The sequence below is a fragment of the Berghia stephanieae genome, chromosome 1, assembly GCF_034508935.2.
Source record: "Berghia stephanieae isolate SIO BIC M18660-M18661 chromosome 1, UCSD_Bste_1.3, whole genome shotgun sequence".
Classification (NCBI taxonomy): domain Eukaryota; kingdom Metazoa; phylum Mollusca; class Gastropoda; order Nudibranchia; family Aeolidiidae; genus Berghia; species Berghia stephanieae.
The window spans coordinates 99157522-99174595 of record NC_088360.1 but is presented as its reverse complement, the minus strand read 5'-3'; the positions used below and the strand labels follow the sequence as shown (position 1 = coordinate 99174595).

At 35.7% G+C, this 17074-nt stretch overlaps 1 protein-coding gene across 1 annotated transcript; it reads right to left on the bottom strand.

The window, feature by feature from the left end:
- Window positions 1–349: 349 nt before the first annotated feature.
- LOC144962520 (uncharacterized) lies at window positions 350–13707 on the bottom strand. The gene is made up of 6 exons (XM_078895530.1): window positions 13321–13707; window positions 7866–8695; window positions 6686–6833; window positions 4803–4923; window positions 4443–4526; window positions 350–1854 (listed from the first exon to the last, which is right to left on the bottom strand). Exons 2-6 carry the CDS (start codon window positions 8676–8678, stop codon window positions 1521–1523), a joined length of 1500 nt encoding a protein of 499 aa, XP_078751656.1. The 5' UTR covers window positions 8679–8695; window positions 13321–13707; the 3' UTR covers window positions 350–1520.
- Window positions 13708–17074: the final 3367 nt, after the last annotated feature.

Below are 17074 nucleotides of genomic sequence, written 5' to 3'. Positions count from 1 at the left end.
TAAGATAAAAGGGAATGCTTCAAATAGGTAACAGATGTAGATTCCAAGAGCATGTCATCAGTGTGCTCAATTTGAGATCAACCAAGTACAAGCACAATATCCCACTAGCTCAAATGTTTACAAGTCATATGTTCAAATGTACAAGGAAAAGAAAATGTCCATCTTCCATAACATTAACTATAGATTCGACTGTTTCTCTCCAAGTCAAGGACTCGGCCAGGGACAAAACTATGTAATCTCATTCCAAGACATGGAGAGCAATTGGAAAACAAACGACAGAAGACACAAGTTCCTCTCTGCCCACAATGGGAGGATAAAAACCCCATCCAGAAACATCAAGATTCTTACATTTTTTTAGAAACATAGCAATTTTATTGAATATGTTCAAGCAAAATGCACCTAGAGTGACCATTGATCTCAATGAAACATGGCAAGAGATAAAAATTATGAAAAATTAAGAGTAATTTTCTGAACAAAAATCACTTTCTATTTTATGAATAACAAATGTTTAGAGACAACCAACTGAAATCTAGAAAAAAAAAAAAAAAAAAGATATGAGATAATGCCCAGGATAAATTTAAAACTTCAAAATCAAAAACTTACCTTACATATCTTGAGAATAAATATTTTTGGTCACCAGTGCGGTGAGGTGTAAAATACTAAAAGCTAAATCCCTCATCCTCATTTAAAACTTAATGACTGATTACCACTCACTCAATCCTCTCTGTGCCGTCTGGCATAGCGAGGGATTGCCAATGTTCTTAAGTCTTTCCTTGCATTGGGTTGTTATCTGCATACTGAGGGCTTTCAGTTATAATGTATTAAGTAAAATACTATTTTATCTCTTTGATAAGAGACATATATCAAATTTCACTAGTTACTGAGGAAAGAATCGTCAGATCTTTTATTGATGGCTTTGTATTTTTTATTACATAAACCTTACCGAGATAGTAAGTTCCATGTCAGATCTTATATACTTGGAGATACCTGTCTTTCTCTCACTCTCTCCTTTTTTAAAAATACAATAGCTTCCTGGCAACACACCAGCGTGTTGTTGCCCATATTTTCATGAGCTGCTAATCAGAAATCATCATGAAATCTAGCGCATAATAATAATTGAATCATTTCTGATTGGTAAAAACAATGGGTTTAAAACAATAAGTTAAGAGATCTGCTAAAATAACAGAACAATTAGGGGCAAAAAAGGTTCAATACTAAAATTATTATGTCAACAAAACAAAACAAAAAATAAAAAAATCATAAAACCTGTAACACTGGGTGTAAATAAAGACAAATATTCTAAAACTCCTGGTAAATTCAACTGAAAACAATGATCACCTCTTAAAAGTTTTAATAAATACTAAAAGCAATGTGCAAATCAAAAATCAAGTTGACACATTTTGCACGAAAACCTTAAATGTTTTACAATGGCATTTAAAGTCTTTGACTGCGATACTCATCAGAGGTCAATTTAAGTCTTTGACCACCATCCACAAACTTCTCTAGTTATCCCATACTTCTCAGCTTACAGAATTTTTGGCATTGGCTTCCTTTTCCACATCGCTTAGAGTGCGTGGCACAAAAGGAGAGGTTTTTTTGGATGAATGCTCCGACTTTTGTTCATCTGTGGGCAAGGAGGAACTATCTGACTGAAAAGCTGCGGTCCATCTCCAAATACTGACTTTCATCCGATCTTTGAATGCCTCTAACGAATCCAGAGCTGGTCTAACATCCAAGAGAGCAAACTCATAATTTTTGTTGACTTTGCCACCATCATAGTAATCAATGATGTAACGCACTTCCTTTCCATTACGATCTACGATCCAGTCGTGACGATCAAAAGGCAACTCATATCTGAGAACAAAAAAAAATAAAAAAAAATAGCATTATCAATTATGAAGCTATAGGTTAAACAAGCCTTCATGTACCTCTAAAAAATAAACCCATAAGCTGCTTTTCTATTGCACAATATCCACTAAATGTACTCAATCAAATGCATTACAAGGGGTACTAAGCCACATATACAACATTTACCATGTCTGACGAGACATGATTCCTGCAAGGTGTCAAAAACAATTTCATTTCTCCCAGAGCGACAATGCATACTCATTTTAAACCTGAGTGCAATGAAACAATGCGTTGCTCATAACAAGACTCAAACCAGGGACTTACAATATAGATCTAAAGCCAAGCGTTGTACCTACTAGACTACAAGCCGTTCCGTGTGAAAAAACATTTGTTTAGCTTAAGTACTGAATCCATAGGATCTAAATGAAGAACATAAGATAAGCTTGTGAAGACAAAATACAAATGACTTCAAGTAAAATAATTTTGGGAAAGCTCACATTTTTTTCCACTACTAGTAAGACAAAGTTGTCTAGGATAGTTTTTACTCAATGCAATTTGTCCCCCCACCCCCTTTCTACTTCATTATATTGAATTTGATTATCTACGCCTTTACACTGTTGTTTGAAAATACAACAACAAATTCAAATACTCTAATCCTTGAGACTTGTATTTTCAATGAATATTTTGTGAAAAAAAAAAAAAAATCTGACTTCCCAGGAAACAAAATCTGTATCAACCTAAATTGAGGTGAACCTTGGACCTTATTTACAGGAATTATCAATTTGAATATTGAAATCCTTTCCACTGATGTAATGTAGAACAGTTTGATCAAATATCCATTTTTGGGAAAAATAATATTTTAGCACTTTTCCCTTCCCTCTTTGTGATAAATTAGGGTCTTATGCAGAATGTAGCAAGCAATTGTTGACTGTATAAAATGTATGTATAAAATCTGGCTCCACGGGTGTAATGTCTGATGGATATTTACTAATGGAATTAACCTGTTCACTAACACACAAAACTAACTGAAAATCTTTACTACATGCCTGTTAATAAAGTGAGAGCCCACTGGTATGTCTTGAAACAAACTTCAGACAGTCGTTAAATCAGTGATGATACTCACAAAAAGTCCTAAAGGAGGAAAAGTCTCGGAAAAACAGAAAACTCACCTAGAACATTCTTGCACCACAGGAAAGTAGGCAGGATGACTTCTTTAGAGTACTTGAAGAGTACTAGTGTGTTTTGGGCCTCTTTCTAGGTGGGGGCCCAACCTGTTTGGAGTGCTTCTTTATATGAAGCTTATAGGCTGTTTTAATTGCCTTCTCCCGGACTGCCTTTGCTTGCTTTTTTGTTTCCGCCTTTACAACTGCTTGATCAAACATTTGTCTTTTTCTTTCCTTTTCCTCTTTCTGTTTTTGCAATTCAGCATGATACTTGCTGCGAGATTTTTTAATGCAACTTATCAGGACAGGATCAATTTCACTGTGATCTATGTCTTTTCTTTTGAAGCATTCCAGGGCAGTGGCATTTCTTGCTTTCAAAGAATACTTCACCGTCTGTATGGCAGAGAATGTTGAAATATTCATGTTGCCACACTTGTCTTTAAGAATATCCTTCATTTTAGAAAAGGAACCCTCAACCTATGGGCCATGAAATATGGATAAGCAAGCCCTAGCCAGCTTTTGAAGAATAGGAAAGTCACTATTTCTATTCCACCACAAATCAACCCTTTCCCCATTAAAGTCCTTCTTGGTTATGACAAAATTTTTTATTTCCACCAAAACAAGTTCCATTTCCGTTTGAGATAAATAATGCCCAAAATGACTAGCTAGAGTGTTTAAGGCTTTGCCAATGACACTATGACAGGGAGCCTCTGGAAAGACTGACTATTAGTGGATTGTTTAGAGGCAATGTTACAAGCAGATGTTTAGCACAATGTCTGTATGCCCTCGAGAATGTAATGAAGAATTCATTTCTCTTCTCATAACTTTTGAGAGTGTCTGAAGTGACTTTGCCAATGAAAATGTCCTTCAATTCCAGATTGTTCTCTACACTACCAACATCTAAGGATCTGAGGAGGAAAACCGAGGAAAGGAAAGAAAACCGCGGATTTCCGCGGATCCGCGGAAAAGTATCATCACTGTTAAATGTTTTGTTAGCCAACACAACTACTCTTGATTTTTTTTAATTGAGCCAAGCGAGCACTTATGTTAATAAAATCAGGAAATGAAAAGTATAGAAATGCCAGGAGACAAAAGAAAATAATAACTATGCGGCAATTAGAGTTGAACTCTTGACCCGCCTATTATGACACCCTTGGCCTGGCTGTGAGAGGGACGTCTGCAATCTATGCCAACAACTACAAAAAAAAAAAAAAAAAGAGATGGGTTTGATTTGATACCATGGGTGATAGTTCAGGGATCAATTTACCTGAAAGACAGACCGGTAAAGCCAATTTGTCTGAAAGAGGTGCTAATTTTAAACAATTACTCATCACCTTAAACTCAAATGACCTCACAAATACAGACTACCGCACATGTTGGATAAAGGAAAAGGACAGATATAGAAACATGATATAGCGTTTATCTCCTTACCCTAGCCAGGAACGGAATCTTGCTCTTGGTGAGTATTTACTTGCAAATCCTGCAAATCTCTTTAGCCTGGGCTCTTTGCATTCACTTGGTAAAAAAAAATAAAAAAAATTATGAGCAACCAATCACAAAAGGAAAAAAAAACAAACTGTTACTATGATAAAAATTATCTATCAGTATTAAGGGCCAAACTTGCTTCATCATGTGAATTAATCATATCATTTTTAAAGTCTTAACCAACTACAACATACTTTATATAGAGTGGGATCTGCATTAAGCCACCACCTTTTGTTGTCCCATAAAGTAAACTATATTCCATACTTTAATACACAATCAGGCGAATAACATTTTTTTTTGACATACTCATAGTGCAACGCCTCCCACTTGAGAACTTCTCTCCAAGCAACTTCATTATTGACATTGTGGATGTTGATGATATGACTCATGTCTCTTTCACTGATGTCGGATTCTTTCCAACGCCAGCCTGAAATCAACAACAACAAAATATCTTATCAATTCATCAAAATTTTTTTAATTGTCGATAAAAACCTAGTTTGCTCATGACAAAAAATGTATACAACTTGAAAATGCAATCAATTGACTGTCTTGTTACGTGAAATAGTGGAATGATTAAGTTTTCTAAAAGAGTGAACAAAATCAAGTTCCAAATATGTATGCCTCTTTGGCATCTAGATGGTCGCCCTGAACAAAGTTAAGTGAAAGCATTTCTTCAATCCTTTCAGAGTCATTGAGTGATGACAGTCAGATTGCATTACTCGCTTATGATTGGTACTCTTTTATTCAGCTTATATTGTAATTCTCTCAGATAATTGAGATTCTGACAATATAAAGTAAACCCTTGTGTATTTGGAGATGATAGAGACATATATATGAATATGCTTTTCTCGGCCAGATGTGGTATAGTTCTCGCTGAACTCTAGCATGCTCTCAAGAGAAGCAAAAAAGCGTGCTAGAATCAAAGTGCGCCGAAATCCAATGCTCATGGGGAGCCGTGACATATTATATTATAGATAAATTTAGGTCACCCAGCTCCAGCATACCGCATTACAGAGCATGTTGAAATTCATGGCATGCTAGATCCACGAGCACAGATAATAAATTTTAGACATCCATATCAGTTGTGCAGCTATGTGGTCGAGTGGTATGACACTTGCTTTCGGAAGGTCCTGAGTTCGAGCCTTGCACTCGGCCAATAGTTGAGTCCTTGGAAAAAGGCTCTTTACTCACATTCTCTCACTGTACTCAGGTGTAAAATTAGTACCTGGTCGTTAACAGCGTTGTCTTTGTCCGAAAAATTGTAATATTGCCTAACAGGCGTCGTGTCCCATCCTACATGTTAAATGTTGCTGTTGATCGGGACCCCTTGTAAAGCGCTTTGAGCACATTTAGTGGATATTGCGCTATATAAAGCTCAATTAAAAAAAAAAAATTGTTTTGATTTTGTTTGTTTTTGACATTTCAGCGCCAGCAATAAGGAAAAAAATTGGATAGTCAAAACACTCTAGATTTACAATTAAAAGCACACGAGGACAAGACAATAGTGGGAATGTTAAAATGAACAGATGGAGATTCCAAGAGCACACTATCTTAGATTGAGATCACTTGAAGGTCTCATCTATAAACAAGCCCATGTCCCCACTGTAAGGAACATGCTCAAATGTTTACATACTCAAACCTACAAATATAAAAGGACATGACAGGGAGATGATGTACAAGGAAAAAAAATTATATCTCCCAAATCGAATACTATAAATTTGTCTGTTTCCCCTCAAGTCAAGGCCAGGACAAAACGAAGTAATCTCATTCCAAGACAAAGACAGAAAGCAACTCGTATAAACTGATATAAGGAGAAAGAAGACACAGCAAGTGACATTCTGCCCACAATGGGATGTCAGATTACCCCACCCAAGTTTTTTTGTTTTTTTTAAAACATAGTCATAGAGGGTTGGAGAGAAATAAATATAACAGGCTTTTAAAAAAGAACAAAATAATAAATGTCTTTTTTGTTATATTCATTACTGTATATTACATTTTACAGTACACAGCTTCTACCAGCTCAGTATTCCCTAAGACTCTAAGACTATGGTTAGACAGAGCATTTAATTACGTTAAAGATCAAACACCAATTGATTATTTCCAGGGTCCTCCTTCCTCCGAGGTTGGAAAGAAATGCTCAAAATATACAGATTTGTCTACCAACAGCAACATTAAAGTTCATTTTTAACCTTTTCTAAGCATAGCGTTCCAGAACATCTGAGGTGACGGATAGACCCAGTTCTCATCTGCGCCAGCCTTAGGGATGGAGGACTCCACTCTGTCAGTGGACAATGGGAAAGGCTGGTCAGGAGCTGGTCGTTGGTTGGGGGGTGGCATCTAAAAAGGTGAAAAGAATGATAGACTGATTAATTGATCAAAGTCATTAAAAAAAAAAGAAATGAGTTTTTTTCCCCCCGATAGCTCAATGGGTAGAGTGCTCGCTTCATATGCCAAGGGATTAAGAACAATCTGGGGTGAAGTCGAAGTAGTGGTTGGGTAGATGGGTATGTTAAAGCTGGTGGGAAGTACTTTGCAATAGACTAGTGTCCTATCCAAAGGGTAGCAAGCAATTGCTATGGCCTGTTTCATGCTACAGAAACCAGGATAACTCTGGCTCCATGGGCCTAAATAGGTCTGAAGGACTGCTAAGCAAAAAGAGTAAATACTCTTTGAAAACTTGAGCTTTTATATAGCCCAAAATTAATTAAATATGCTTATAGCCTTTCAAGCTAACAACAACACTTAATGTAAGGAAAAGACATGATGCCTGTAAGGCACTATTACCATTTTTATTTCTTTCTCATAGAGAATGCTGATACTGGCCAGATACTCATTTTACACCCTAGTCTTTTCCAAGGACTTAACTTTGTGCTACCCAGAGTGGGACCCGAACCAGTGTCTTACCCAAAAGACCACAAAGACGCACAAAGAAAACCAAGTCCTTAGAGCCAATTTTAAGAAAAAGAACTCATGACTTGCCAATCCCATACATGTCAAAAATGGATTCAGGCCATATATGACAATATGAGTCTTAGACTTAAAATCAGAATTTGGGCTTCTGCCCACATATGTCATGGGATTATAAAACAATAACTAAAATTACTGGAAACCCCCCCCCCCCCCCCCCTGAGAAATGAAATTATATTTTGCCTCTAAATCTGATTGTCAAAAATCCAAGAACCTATACTTATAATTTGCATAATAGTAATAGCTTGTCAAATATCAAATATACATGAGGAGGGAAGTCCTAGAAATGATAGTGATAAATTGCTTGTATGTCTGCATGTATGATTAAGGCATTTGGTGATCCCTACCGGATATAAAAGCAAATCAATTAAAAATACAATATATATGTATAAATATACAAACCATATTATCCTTGTTGATGTCCGAATCTCCTGACCCATTTTGTCTCATAGGGCACTCACTTGGAAGTGATGAATTATCAATTTTTGACCCTTCGCCTCTCATTGGACATTCCGAAGGAAATTCATTTGGTTTATTTTCCCGGCTCATTGGGCATTCTGATGGGTAATCTTTCTCTTGGTGTTGAAGAGTAGAAAGAAAATTAGACTGCTCCTTTTTAGGAGAATGAGATTGAGATGCAGATGACGTATTGTCTTCACTTTTTGAGGATGGCTGGAAAAACGAATACTTTTTTGTTTCACTTTTAGTGTTTGAACACTCGCTGGGAAGGGTGATGTCACCTTTTTCATGGTGCATTGGACAAGAACTAGGAGAGATTGAGTGTGACGGCGATGTTTTATCTGAATCTTTTTGAGGATGACTCTCAATATAAGAAGCTGAGTTTTTACTCAGGGTTGTATTAGACAATGACATATTCATGGGTATTGCTCTTATGTTTTCTTCAAAGAGTTTGTTGGATTGATTCACAGCTATAGGTTCATGTTTGACAGGGCATGGTGACGAGTCATTAGCAGACTGGGCTTGGTTGCTGCTCACACTTTTCAAGAGACCAGCAACACCTTTTCCATCTCCAATCTGATGTCGAGGAAATTCTGAGAGACATTCCGGTTTGCCAGGCATCAGCTTCACTCCATGCTCAGACACATTTTTGTATTCAAAGTTATTTTTACCCAACTCCATGGTGACATGGGGTGGTATTGATTGTTTGTCTTCAAAAACATTTGAAGCAACTTGAACGGATGTTGAAGCTCCCATCTTTATAAAAGTTGTATCTGAAAACACAGATCATAAAAGAAGATTTAATCATCAAATCATTACACGGTCACATTATAATATAAAATATGATATAAATTTCAGGAGAATACAGAATTGTCCTGAGATGAACAGATATTCAAATTCAAGAATGACTAGCAACTTCAGCCAATATTATTCAAGAGCTCATGAGGATGTTATTGTATGTGACCAACAAGCTCTAACTCTAACACTAACAGGTATTAAAATATTCTAGATCAAATTTGCTTTTCTTCAAGAGAATGCATGTTGTTGCTTTAAACTGAAATATATATCTCAAACATTTTTTAAATGGTGATGTTATAATTTCATAATTTTTTTTTCTAGCACCAAATTCACTCTGCTAAGACAATACCAATTTGTGGGTAACACCACACAGTGGTTATTTGTGTCCCAAAACAGTTAATATCGAGTGATATTTAACACAAGATGAAAGTAAATAGTAATCAATCGGAAAGGTCATTTTGTGCTCCAGACTGCCCCGAACTGCTCCAAAAATGTTGCTCATTGTTCTGTTTTTCAACTTGATTTCCTGATCACCATCCTCGCTGTCCGTGTGTTCTTCATTTTTGTTCACAAACTGACAATGGAAAATCAAGTTGAAAAACAGAACAATGAACAAATTTTTAACGTGAAATAAAGCTAGAATTTAAGTCTGATACGAATAGACTGAGTGAAGAGCTGATGTTTACAACATACTTTTGTGCCAATATTAAAAATAATGGTCAATCAACGTGGTTGCTGTAACAGTAGCAGGAAAATTAAAGTTACGGGTGGCATAACCCTAGCACCTTCCATGAAGGCGATCGCCGCGCACAGGCTGGGCAAGGTCGCATTCGAAAGATCTTTATAACATTTATAAAAATTCTGCTAGGAGGGAGGGCAAATTACACAAGTAAATATAACGCTATGCGGGCCTGCCCAGTCTCCCCAGTGGTTACCATCTCTGGTGATTTTTCACCAGATCTAGTGACTTGTGTTGGGCTTTACATTTCTATACAAATGGTTTTATTTTACTTTTTATTTCAAACTTTAGAAAATCGTGTTTCTAGATTTGTCCAACTGAAATGTATTGTTTAATAAAAGAGAAAAGTTGTTTCTTTGTGTGCATCTGTTCTCTTTCCACTGGCATCATAGAGAGCACTTATCGTGGTTGGTGGGTTTGGGGGGTGGGTGGGGTGAGGGGTTAGTAATGCCCGCCCACTCTAGAAAGACACGAGCCACCACTGCTTTTATGTTTCAGTTGAATGTCTGGGCCATCTATTATGACGCTTTTTACTGTTATACTGATATTTAACTGTCAGTTCGTCCGTCGGTTATGCCGGCGTGTGTGCTCGTAATGTCTTGAGTTAATAAAGTTTTGTGTCGCACACTTCAAGCATTCAAGTCTTTCTGTTCTCTACCCTCGTCCCAATCGTAATTGTTTTTCTATAAGGACATAATTTTGTCTCTAAAATATAAAACATTCCTTGACAAAGAATAAACGTCAAAAGTAAAAGTAAAACACTCTCCGGGACAGTCCGAGGTACAAAGTGACCCGACCCCTGATCAAATGTCAAATCCAGCTTTTAAAAAAAAAAAAAGCAAATGGATCAATGAAATTTCTTTAATCACTTTGAACTGAAACTGAAAACGTTAAACTGGCAATTTGCCTTTTTTTTTTTCAACCAGCATGAAAGTTGTTAATCATTAAATCTGTTCTAGTCCACCAACCATTAAAATTTTCACTACCTATCTACCTGTTAACTTTATTGATCATCTTTTGTTTCTATAATTTGTTCATTCTTTCAGCTCAGTTAGCAAATACTAATACATGTAGGATTTGTCACTCACTAGGCCTAGGCTAATGGATTAAAAACCAAGACATCGGGTAGTGGGTGTCTTAGTCTAATACCAAATTATAGATTCTCTGTTTGGCCAATTTAATCAGGCATTTGGCTACTGCTTTAACTTACGTTCTGCCTATACCCACACACACACACACACACACAAAGGGCGGGGGGTAGGAGTAGGAATGAAAGAAATCAAGGTCATAAGTTTCTGTGCCAAGCTCAATGCCACCTTCGCCCCTACCTCCCAAAGCACGGTACAAGGTTACCGTGTACGTAGACACTCCGTTGTTTAAAAGAGCGGAGTTTCAAACAAGTGTCTGGGAATAAGAAATTTCCGTATTCCCAGACACCTGTCTGGGAATAACCAATTTTCATTATTGGCATTGGCAGTCGACCCTGTCTGGGTCTGGGAATAATCACAGCGAATAAATCAAAAAGCAAAGGCGCAAGGCTAGGTCAGGGAATTGGTGGAGTTACAAAAGTTTCTTCACCTCTGAAATTATCGGTGGTGACTTATTTGGCGTTATAAAATGACTTGTAAAAAATCCCAGTACTACCGCAAACTCGGGGACCCGAGTCTCTCTTGCTTAGTTTACCCTAGATACGGTCTGCCGCCTGGAATGATGACACCGGATGTTGCTTATTGTTGTATGCCAGATTCTTATCGTTGTATGCCAGACTGGCATTTTCTTTTTTATGTGTTTTATTATTATGTGCGAATTTAATGTATAATGTTTTTATACGTTTTGAACCCGTTTTTGAACAAATAAACGTATATTTGAAAATGGGTAATAAAAACAGTAAAACATTTTTTGACGTGTTCAATCATTTGGATTTCACGTGGGGTTCTTTGCCGTTTTTTTTGTCTGGTGTGTTTGTGTTTTTCACGCCGCGGCATTTCGATTCTCATCGTTGTATGCCAGATTGGCATTTTCTTTTTTTCGTGACCAGCATTTTCTACAAAATTATGTGTTTTATTATTATTATGTATGTACATGAATATAATATGTATTATATGCGAATTTAATGTCTAATGTTTTTATACGTTTTTGAACCCGTTTTTGAACAAATAAACGTATATTTGAAAATGGGTAATAAAAACAGTAAAACATTTTTTGACGTGTTCAATCATTTGGATTTCACGTGGGGTTTTTTGCCGTTTTTTTTTTTGTCTGGTGTGTTTGTGTTTTTCGCGCCGCGGCATTTCGATTCTCGTAATGGCGTTACAATTATTATATGCTCATGCGAGGACAGAAGAAGACGCTATTCTCTTTCTCCAGACTAACGGGTTATTAACAAGAAATCCACCAAATTGTGCGACTTGCAACCGAGTCACCACTCTTATAAAGAAAAGTGCCACAAGTGACAACAGGTACTGGCGTTGCCCTACCCACAAGAGTGTCAAAGTTCCCTTAAGGAGAGGATCGTTCTTTGAACATCAGTGTCTTCCTCTGAGGAAAATTGTTGAGCTGCTCCTTTTGTGGGCTTTCAAGGAGCCGATTCTAAACAGTACAGGGCTCACTGGAGTGAGTGAAAATTCTGTTTTACAGTGGTATGGTTTTTTTCGAGACATTTGTTCGTGGTGGCTTTTGAACAACCTGTACCAAATAGGTGGTCCAGGCCTCACAGTCGAGATCGACGAAAGTCTAGTGGCCAAAAGAAAAAACAACGTGGGCCGAGTTGCTGAGCAACGGTGGGTGTTTGGTGGTGTGTGTAGGGAGACGGGACAGGGATTTTTAGTGGTCGTGGATAACGACAGATCAGCGGCTAGACTGTTGCCACTTATTCAGGAGCACATCGCCCCTGGTTCCACTATACACAGTGACGGCTGGGCTGCATACAACGGGATAGCCAACCTCCCAGTCCAACCTCCATATCAACACCTGGTGGTGAACCACACAGCTAACTTTGTTGACCCCCAGACAGGCGCATGCACCAACACTATTGAGTGCTATTGGAAGAACTGCAAACGCAGGTTCAAATCTATGCTGAGTGTCCACAGTAGTCAACTGGAATCTCATTTGGATGAATTTATGTGGAGGGAGCTATACGGGAAGACTCACCAAGAAGCCCTTCGACATATTATTCTCCATCTTTCGCAGTGGTATCCAGTATAGGGTGAGTTATAAATACTGTTTACTACTAGTATATGAAAAAAAAACCCAACAAAACAAAACAAAATCCAGTCCAGATCTAATTATCTACTATGAATCTAGAAATAGATATATTTAGATCTCGAAGCGATCTAAATTTTATATTTTAAAATATATTAGATCTAAAAAAAAATTAATTAAAAAAATAAAAATTTTGGCCAAAAAATAATTTGGATCTAGATTTTATATTTTAAAAGATATTAGATCTAAAAAAAAATTAATAAAAAATAAAAATTTTGGCCAAAAAATAATTTGGCCAGAAATTATTTGGGGGTCCCCGAGTTTGCGTAAAAAAATAAAAAAGATTTGGCCAGCAATTTTTTGGGTCCCCGAATTTGCGTAAAAAATATAAAAAATTTGGCCAGAAATTATTGGGGAAATTTTTGGGTCCCCGAGTTTGCGGTAGTACCAAAATCCCAACTTACAAAACGGACTAGATATGACACTTGGTCGGTTTCCTTTTCCTCATCTTTACTGTACTTAACTTTCACATTCGTTATTCATCAACAAGCCAACAACAACAATTCAAAAATTCACATTGACCATTGCCGACAGGACTGGGCCAACTCTCTCCTCACAAAACAGTCAATAACTAATTATAATAATGACAAAATTACTCACTTTAACTTAACATTAAAATATGGGTACTCCACCACAGATCAATTGTCTAGCTCATGTCATCATACGACTCAGTTGTTCAGTTGCATAAACGACCTTTTAGTTGTCCCTTGGCCTCTTTCTCCCATGTGAACTAAAGGACGCCTGCGAATCCGTTGTTGTTGTCGGGGAGAAACAGGTAAAGCTGTAAACTTGTTTTTATACAATATTTTGTTAGAGAAATAAACCATTTTTATCGGTATCTAATATTTACAAATAATTTACCAAAGTTTTTTAATTCAGTAAAATCAATTTAATTACTCAATTTTACTTTAACTAGGAAAATCTTTTTTTTAAAAAAATAACGGGATAATAAGTATAATAATTTGAAGGAGAAAGATTTAGGAGGGGGAGTCACTCTCGTTTTTTTCTATCACAAAGAGAAACTAAACGTTGCGATAGGGTGGCTAACGTAGGATGGCAGGGGTGTTCTTTTCATGACAGGCAAAAAGCTCGCATGCGCTCTGTTTTTCACATTACAAAAATGGGACCCATATACTCAAAGCGGTATTACGGCGTGAATTAAATTTCAAAAATTGAATAAAGTGAAAACTATTCTCTTCTTCATATTATTATTATTATTATTATTATTATTATTATTATTATTATTATTATTATTATTATTATTATTATTATTATTATTATTATTATTATCTTCATTATTATTATTATTATTATTATTATTATTATTATTATTATTGTTGTTGTTAATATTATTATTATTATTATTATTATTATTATTATTATTATTATTATTATTATTATTATTATTTTTATTATTATTATTACTATTATTATTATTATCATTATTATTATTATTATTATTAGTATTATTATCATTATTATTATTATTATCATCTTCATTATTATTATCATTATCATCATCATTCTTCTTCTTCTTCTTCTTCTTCTTCTTCTTCTTCTTCTTCTTCTTCTTCTTCTTATTATTATTATTATTCATTATGGACTCGGTTGGACACATTAGTTGACACGGACAGATTGTGGCTTTCTTCTCTTGCCAACCCTGCCAACTAATATTTTGAAATCAGAACTTGAAGTACTTAGATAAAAATTTTAATGAACCTTGTTTTTGTTTGTTTGTTTTTAAGGGTTTTACGGCGCTTGCAACACATTTAGGTTATATCAGCGCCAGTAAAAAGGTAGAAAATGGGATAGTAAAAAGTTCTAAAATTACAATTAAAGCACCCAAGAAAAAGTAAGGCATGGGGAAACTCGGAACAAATAGGGATCAGATGTAGCTTCCAATAGCATACCACCAATGTACTTAGTTTGAGATCACCTATAAGTCTCAAACGGACACAAGCACAAAATCCAACAAAGAGGAACACACTCAAATGCTTACATTATACATTCAAAATAACAAATAATAATACATAACAGAGAGATGATTTACAAGGAAAAAATATCATCTCCCAAAACAATAACTATGCATTTGACTGTTTCCCTCCCTGCTAGGACTCCGGCCAGGGCCAGGACAAAACCAAGTAATCTCATTCCAAGACAAAGACAGAAAGCATGTTGGAAAACAGATACCGGTGGATAGAAGACACAGTAAGTGCCTCCCTTCCCACTATGGGAGGTCAGGAACCCCACCCAGCCACCGGAATTACAATCACCATCACCTCCACAACCAGTATCAACATCAATACCACCACCACCACTACCACCATCACTACCATCTTTACAATCAGTACCAACAGCATCATCGCAAAATCAACCATTACAACCCGGACTACAATCCCTACCACCACCACCACCACCTGGTATACAATCACAACAGATACTATTACCACAATATCCTTCATGTTCACCATCATCAACAATCACAAGTATCACAACAATCACCATCACTACATTCACCACCACCACCTCCACCACCACCAAAACCAACAACCGATGGTTCTCTATCAATAACAATAATATATTATAGAGAAAAATAGCATACGAAAAGAAATTATGGTAAAGTGAAATATTTTATTACAAAAAGATGAAATTGTACAATCATATCTCATTATTTATTGTTTTCATCACATTCAAGAATAATCCGGTGTTGGTTGAGTACATTCACAAGGTAACCCTAAAAACGTAACTTGTTCTAATGTATATATTTTTAGCATACATACAAAATACTTTTGAAATTAAAAAAAAACCATTAAACATTCTTTTTTTTTTAAAGGAGAGAAAAAAAAAACAAGAAAAAAAACAAAAACAAACAATGAAAAAAAAACCCCAACAACCCTTCCTCCCTCCCCCTTTCCTTAATAGAATTCCGTAGAATTTTGACAAAATGAATTACGAAACAACTTCAAAAACAAAACAAAACAAAAAAAAAAAAAAAACAGATTACCAAAAAACTCAACTCTTTTTTTTTTAATTTAAAAGTCTCAAATATTCATTTCTGTACAATAAGCTTTATAGTCAACAGCTTATAGCAGCTAAGTACTCGCGTTCTTTTGTTTTTAAATGTTTTGCACACTTGTGACTATCTTAGGTCATTTCAGAGCCGGTAAAAAGGAAGAAAAGAGGATAGTAAAAAAATAAATCTAGATTTACAATTAAAAGTGCATAAGAAAAGACGTTTTATTTGTTTGTTTTTAAGTGTTTTACGGCGCTTGCAACACATTTAGGTCATATCAGCGCCAGTAAAAAGGAAGAAAATTGGATAGTAAAAAAATTATAGATGATGTACAATGAAAAGGACTCGAGGAAAAAGTAAACCGAGTAGGGACTGGTTCAAATAGAGAACAAAAGAAGATTCTTGGTGGACTTAATTTGTGATCACCTAAAAGTCCCATCCAGACACAAGCACAGGACCCGGCTAAGTACAATAAACTATAATATTAAATTCAAAACAAAAACTATAAAAATAAAAATACACAGTAGAGAGATAATATGCAAGGTAAAAACATATCTCTCAAAACAAATACTAAAAGAGCTATAATAATAAAGAACCCATCATTGGCACACAATACTTTTTGCTTTTAAGCTTTGTGTCTGTCTTTTAAATTCCACAAACTGTTAGAGTTAGATGGTCATTTGCGACATGAAAAATATGGACTTGACAGGGACAAAGGAAATCTGTTAAAGTAACTGTTGCAGTCTTATTTATTTATTTATTTATTTATTTATTTATTATTTGTTTTTAATTTATCATGAGCCATCCATCCAGTCAGTATGACAAACAGCAAGCATCATCTTTCATGACATTACCACAGCTGTAAAATAAACGCACTATCAAATTACAACAATGTACATTTTTAGGGATACCTGGTTTACACAAGCTCTAAACAATTTTTTTTTAAAAAGGCCTTTGCTTAATCCCATTCAGTCGTTGACTACAGTAAATATGTGACCAAACATCTGAAAACGGCAATATGTCGCCGTGAACGAGACGCAGAAAACTGAATATTAAGTCTAAATTATGAACTTGGAGTGAGATAACTGTGCTTTATTAAAAATGAACGAATGCCATAATGCCATTTACCGGAGCTACAGTTTTGTGATTCTAGTGTTTTTTGGCTCAAGCTCGATTTTCTGCACGACGTTCACTTCGACATATTAACCGTTTAAAGGTGGTTGGTCACACATAACTATATATTGATGTATTTTCATACCTTGCGCAAAAAAAAAAAGACAGTAAGAAGCAGTATAAAAACGTCGTCATCATATACTATTACATATGTAGATATTATTATAC

Bases quoted from the DNA above. Each gene is read 5' to 3' on its own strand.
- LOC144962520 (XM_078895530.1), bottom strand. From the start codon at position 8,678: ATGGGAGCTTCAACATCCGTTCAAGTTGCTTCAAATGTTTTTGAAGAC. The intron at 4,527-4,802 runs GTATGTCAAAAA...TTTTTTACCAAG, and splicing joins TGGGAGGCGTTGCACTATGA to TGAATGCAAAGAGCCCAGGC. The intron at 1,855-4,442 runs GTAAGGAGATAA...TTTTGTTCTCAG, and splicing joins AGATTCCGTTCCTGGCTAGG to ATATGAGTTGCCTTTTGATC.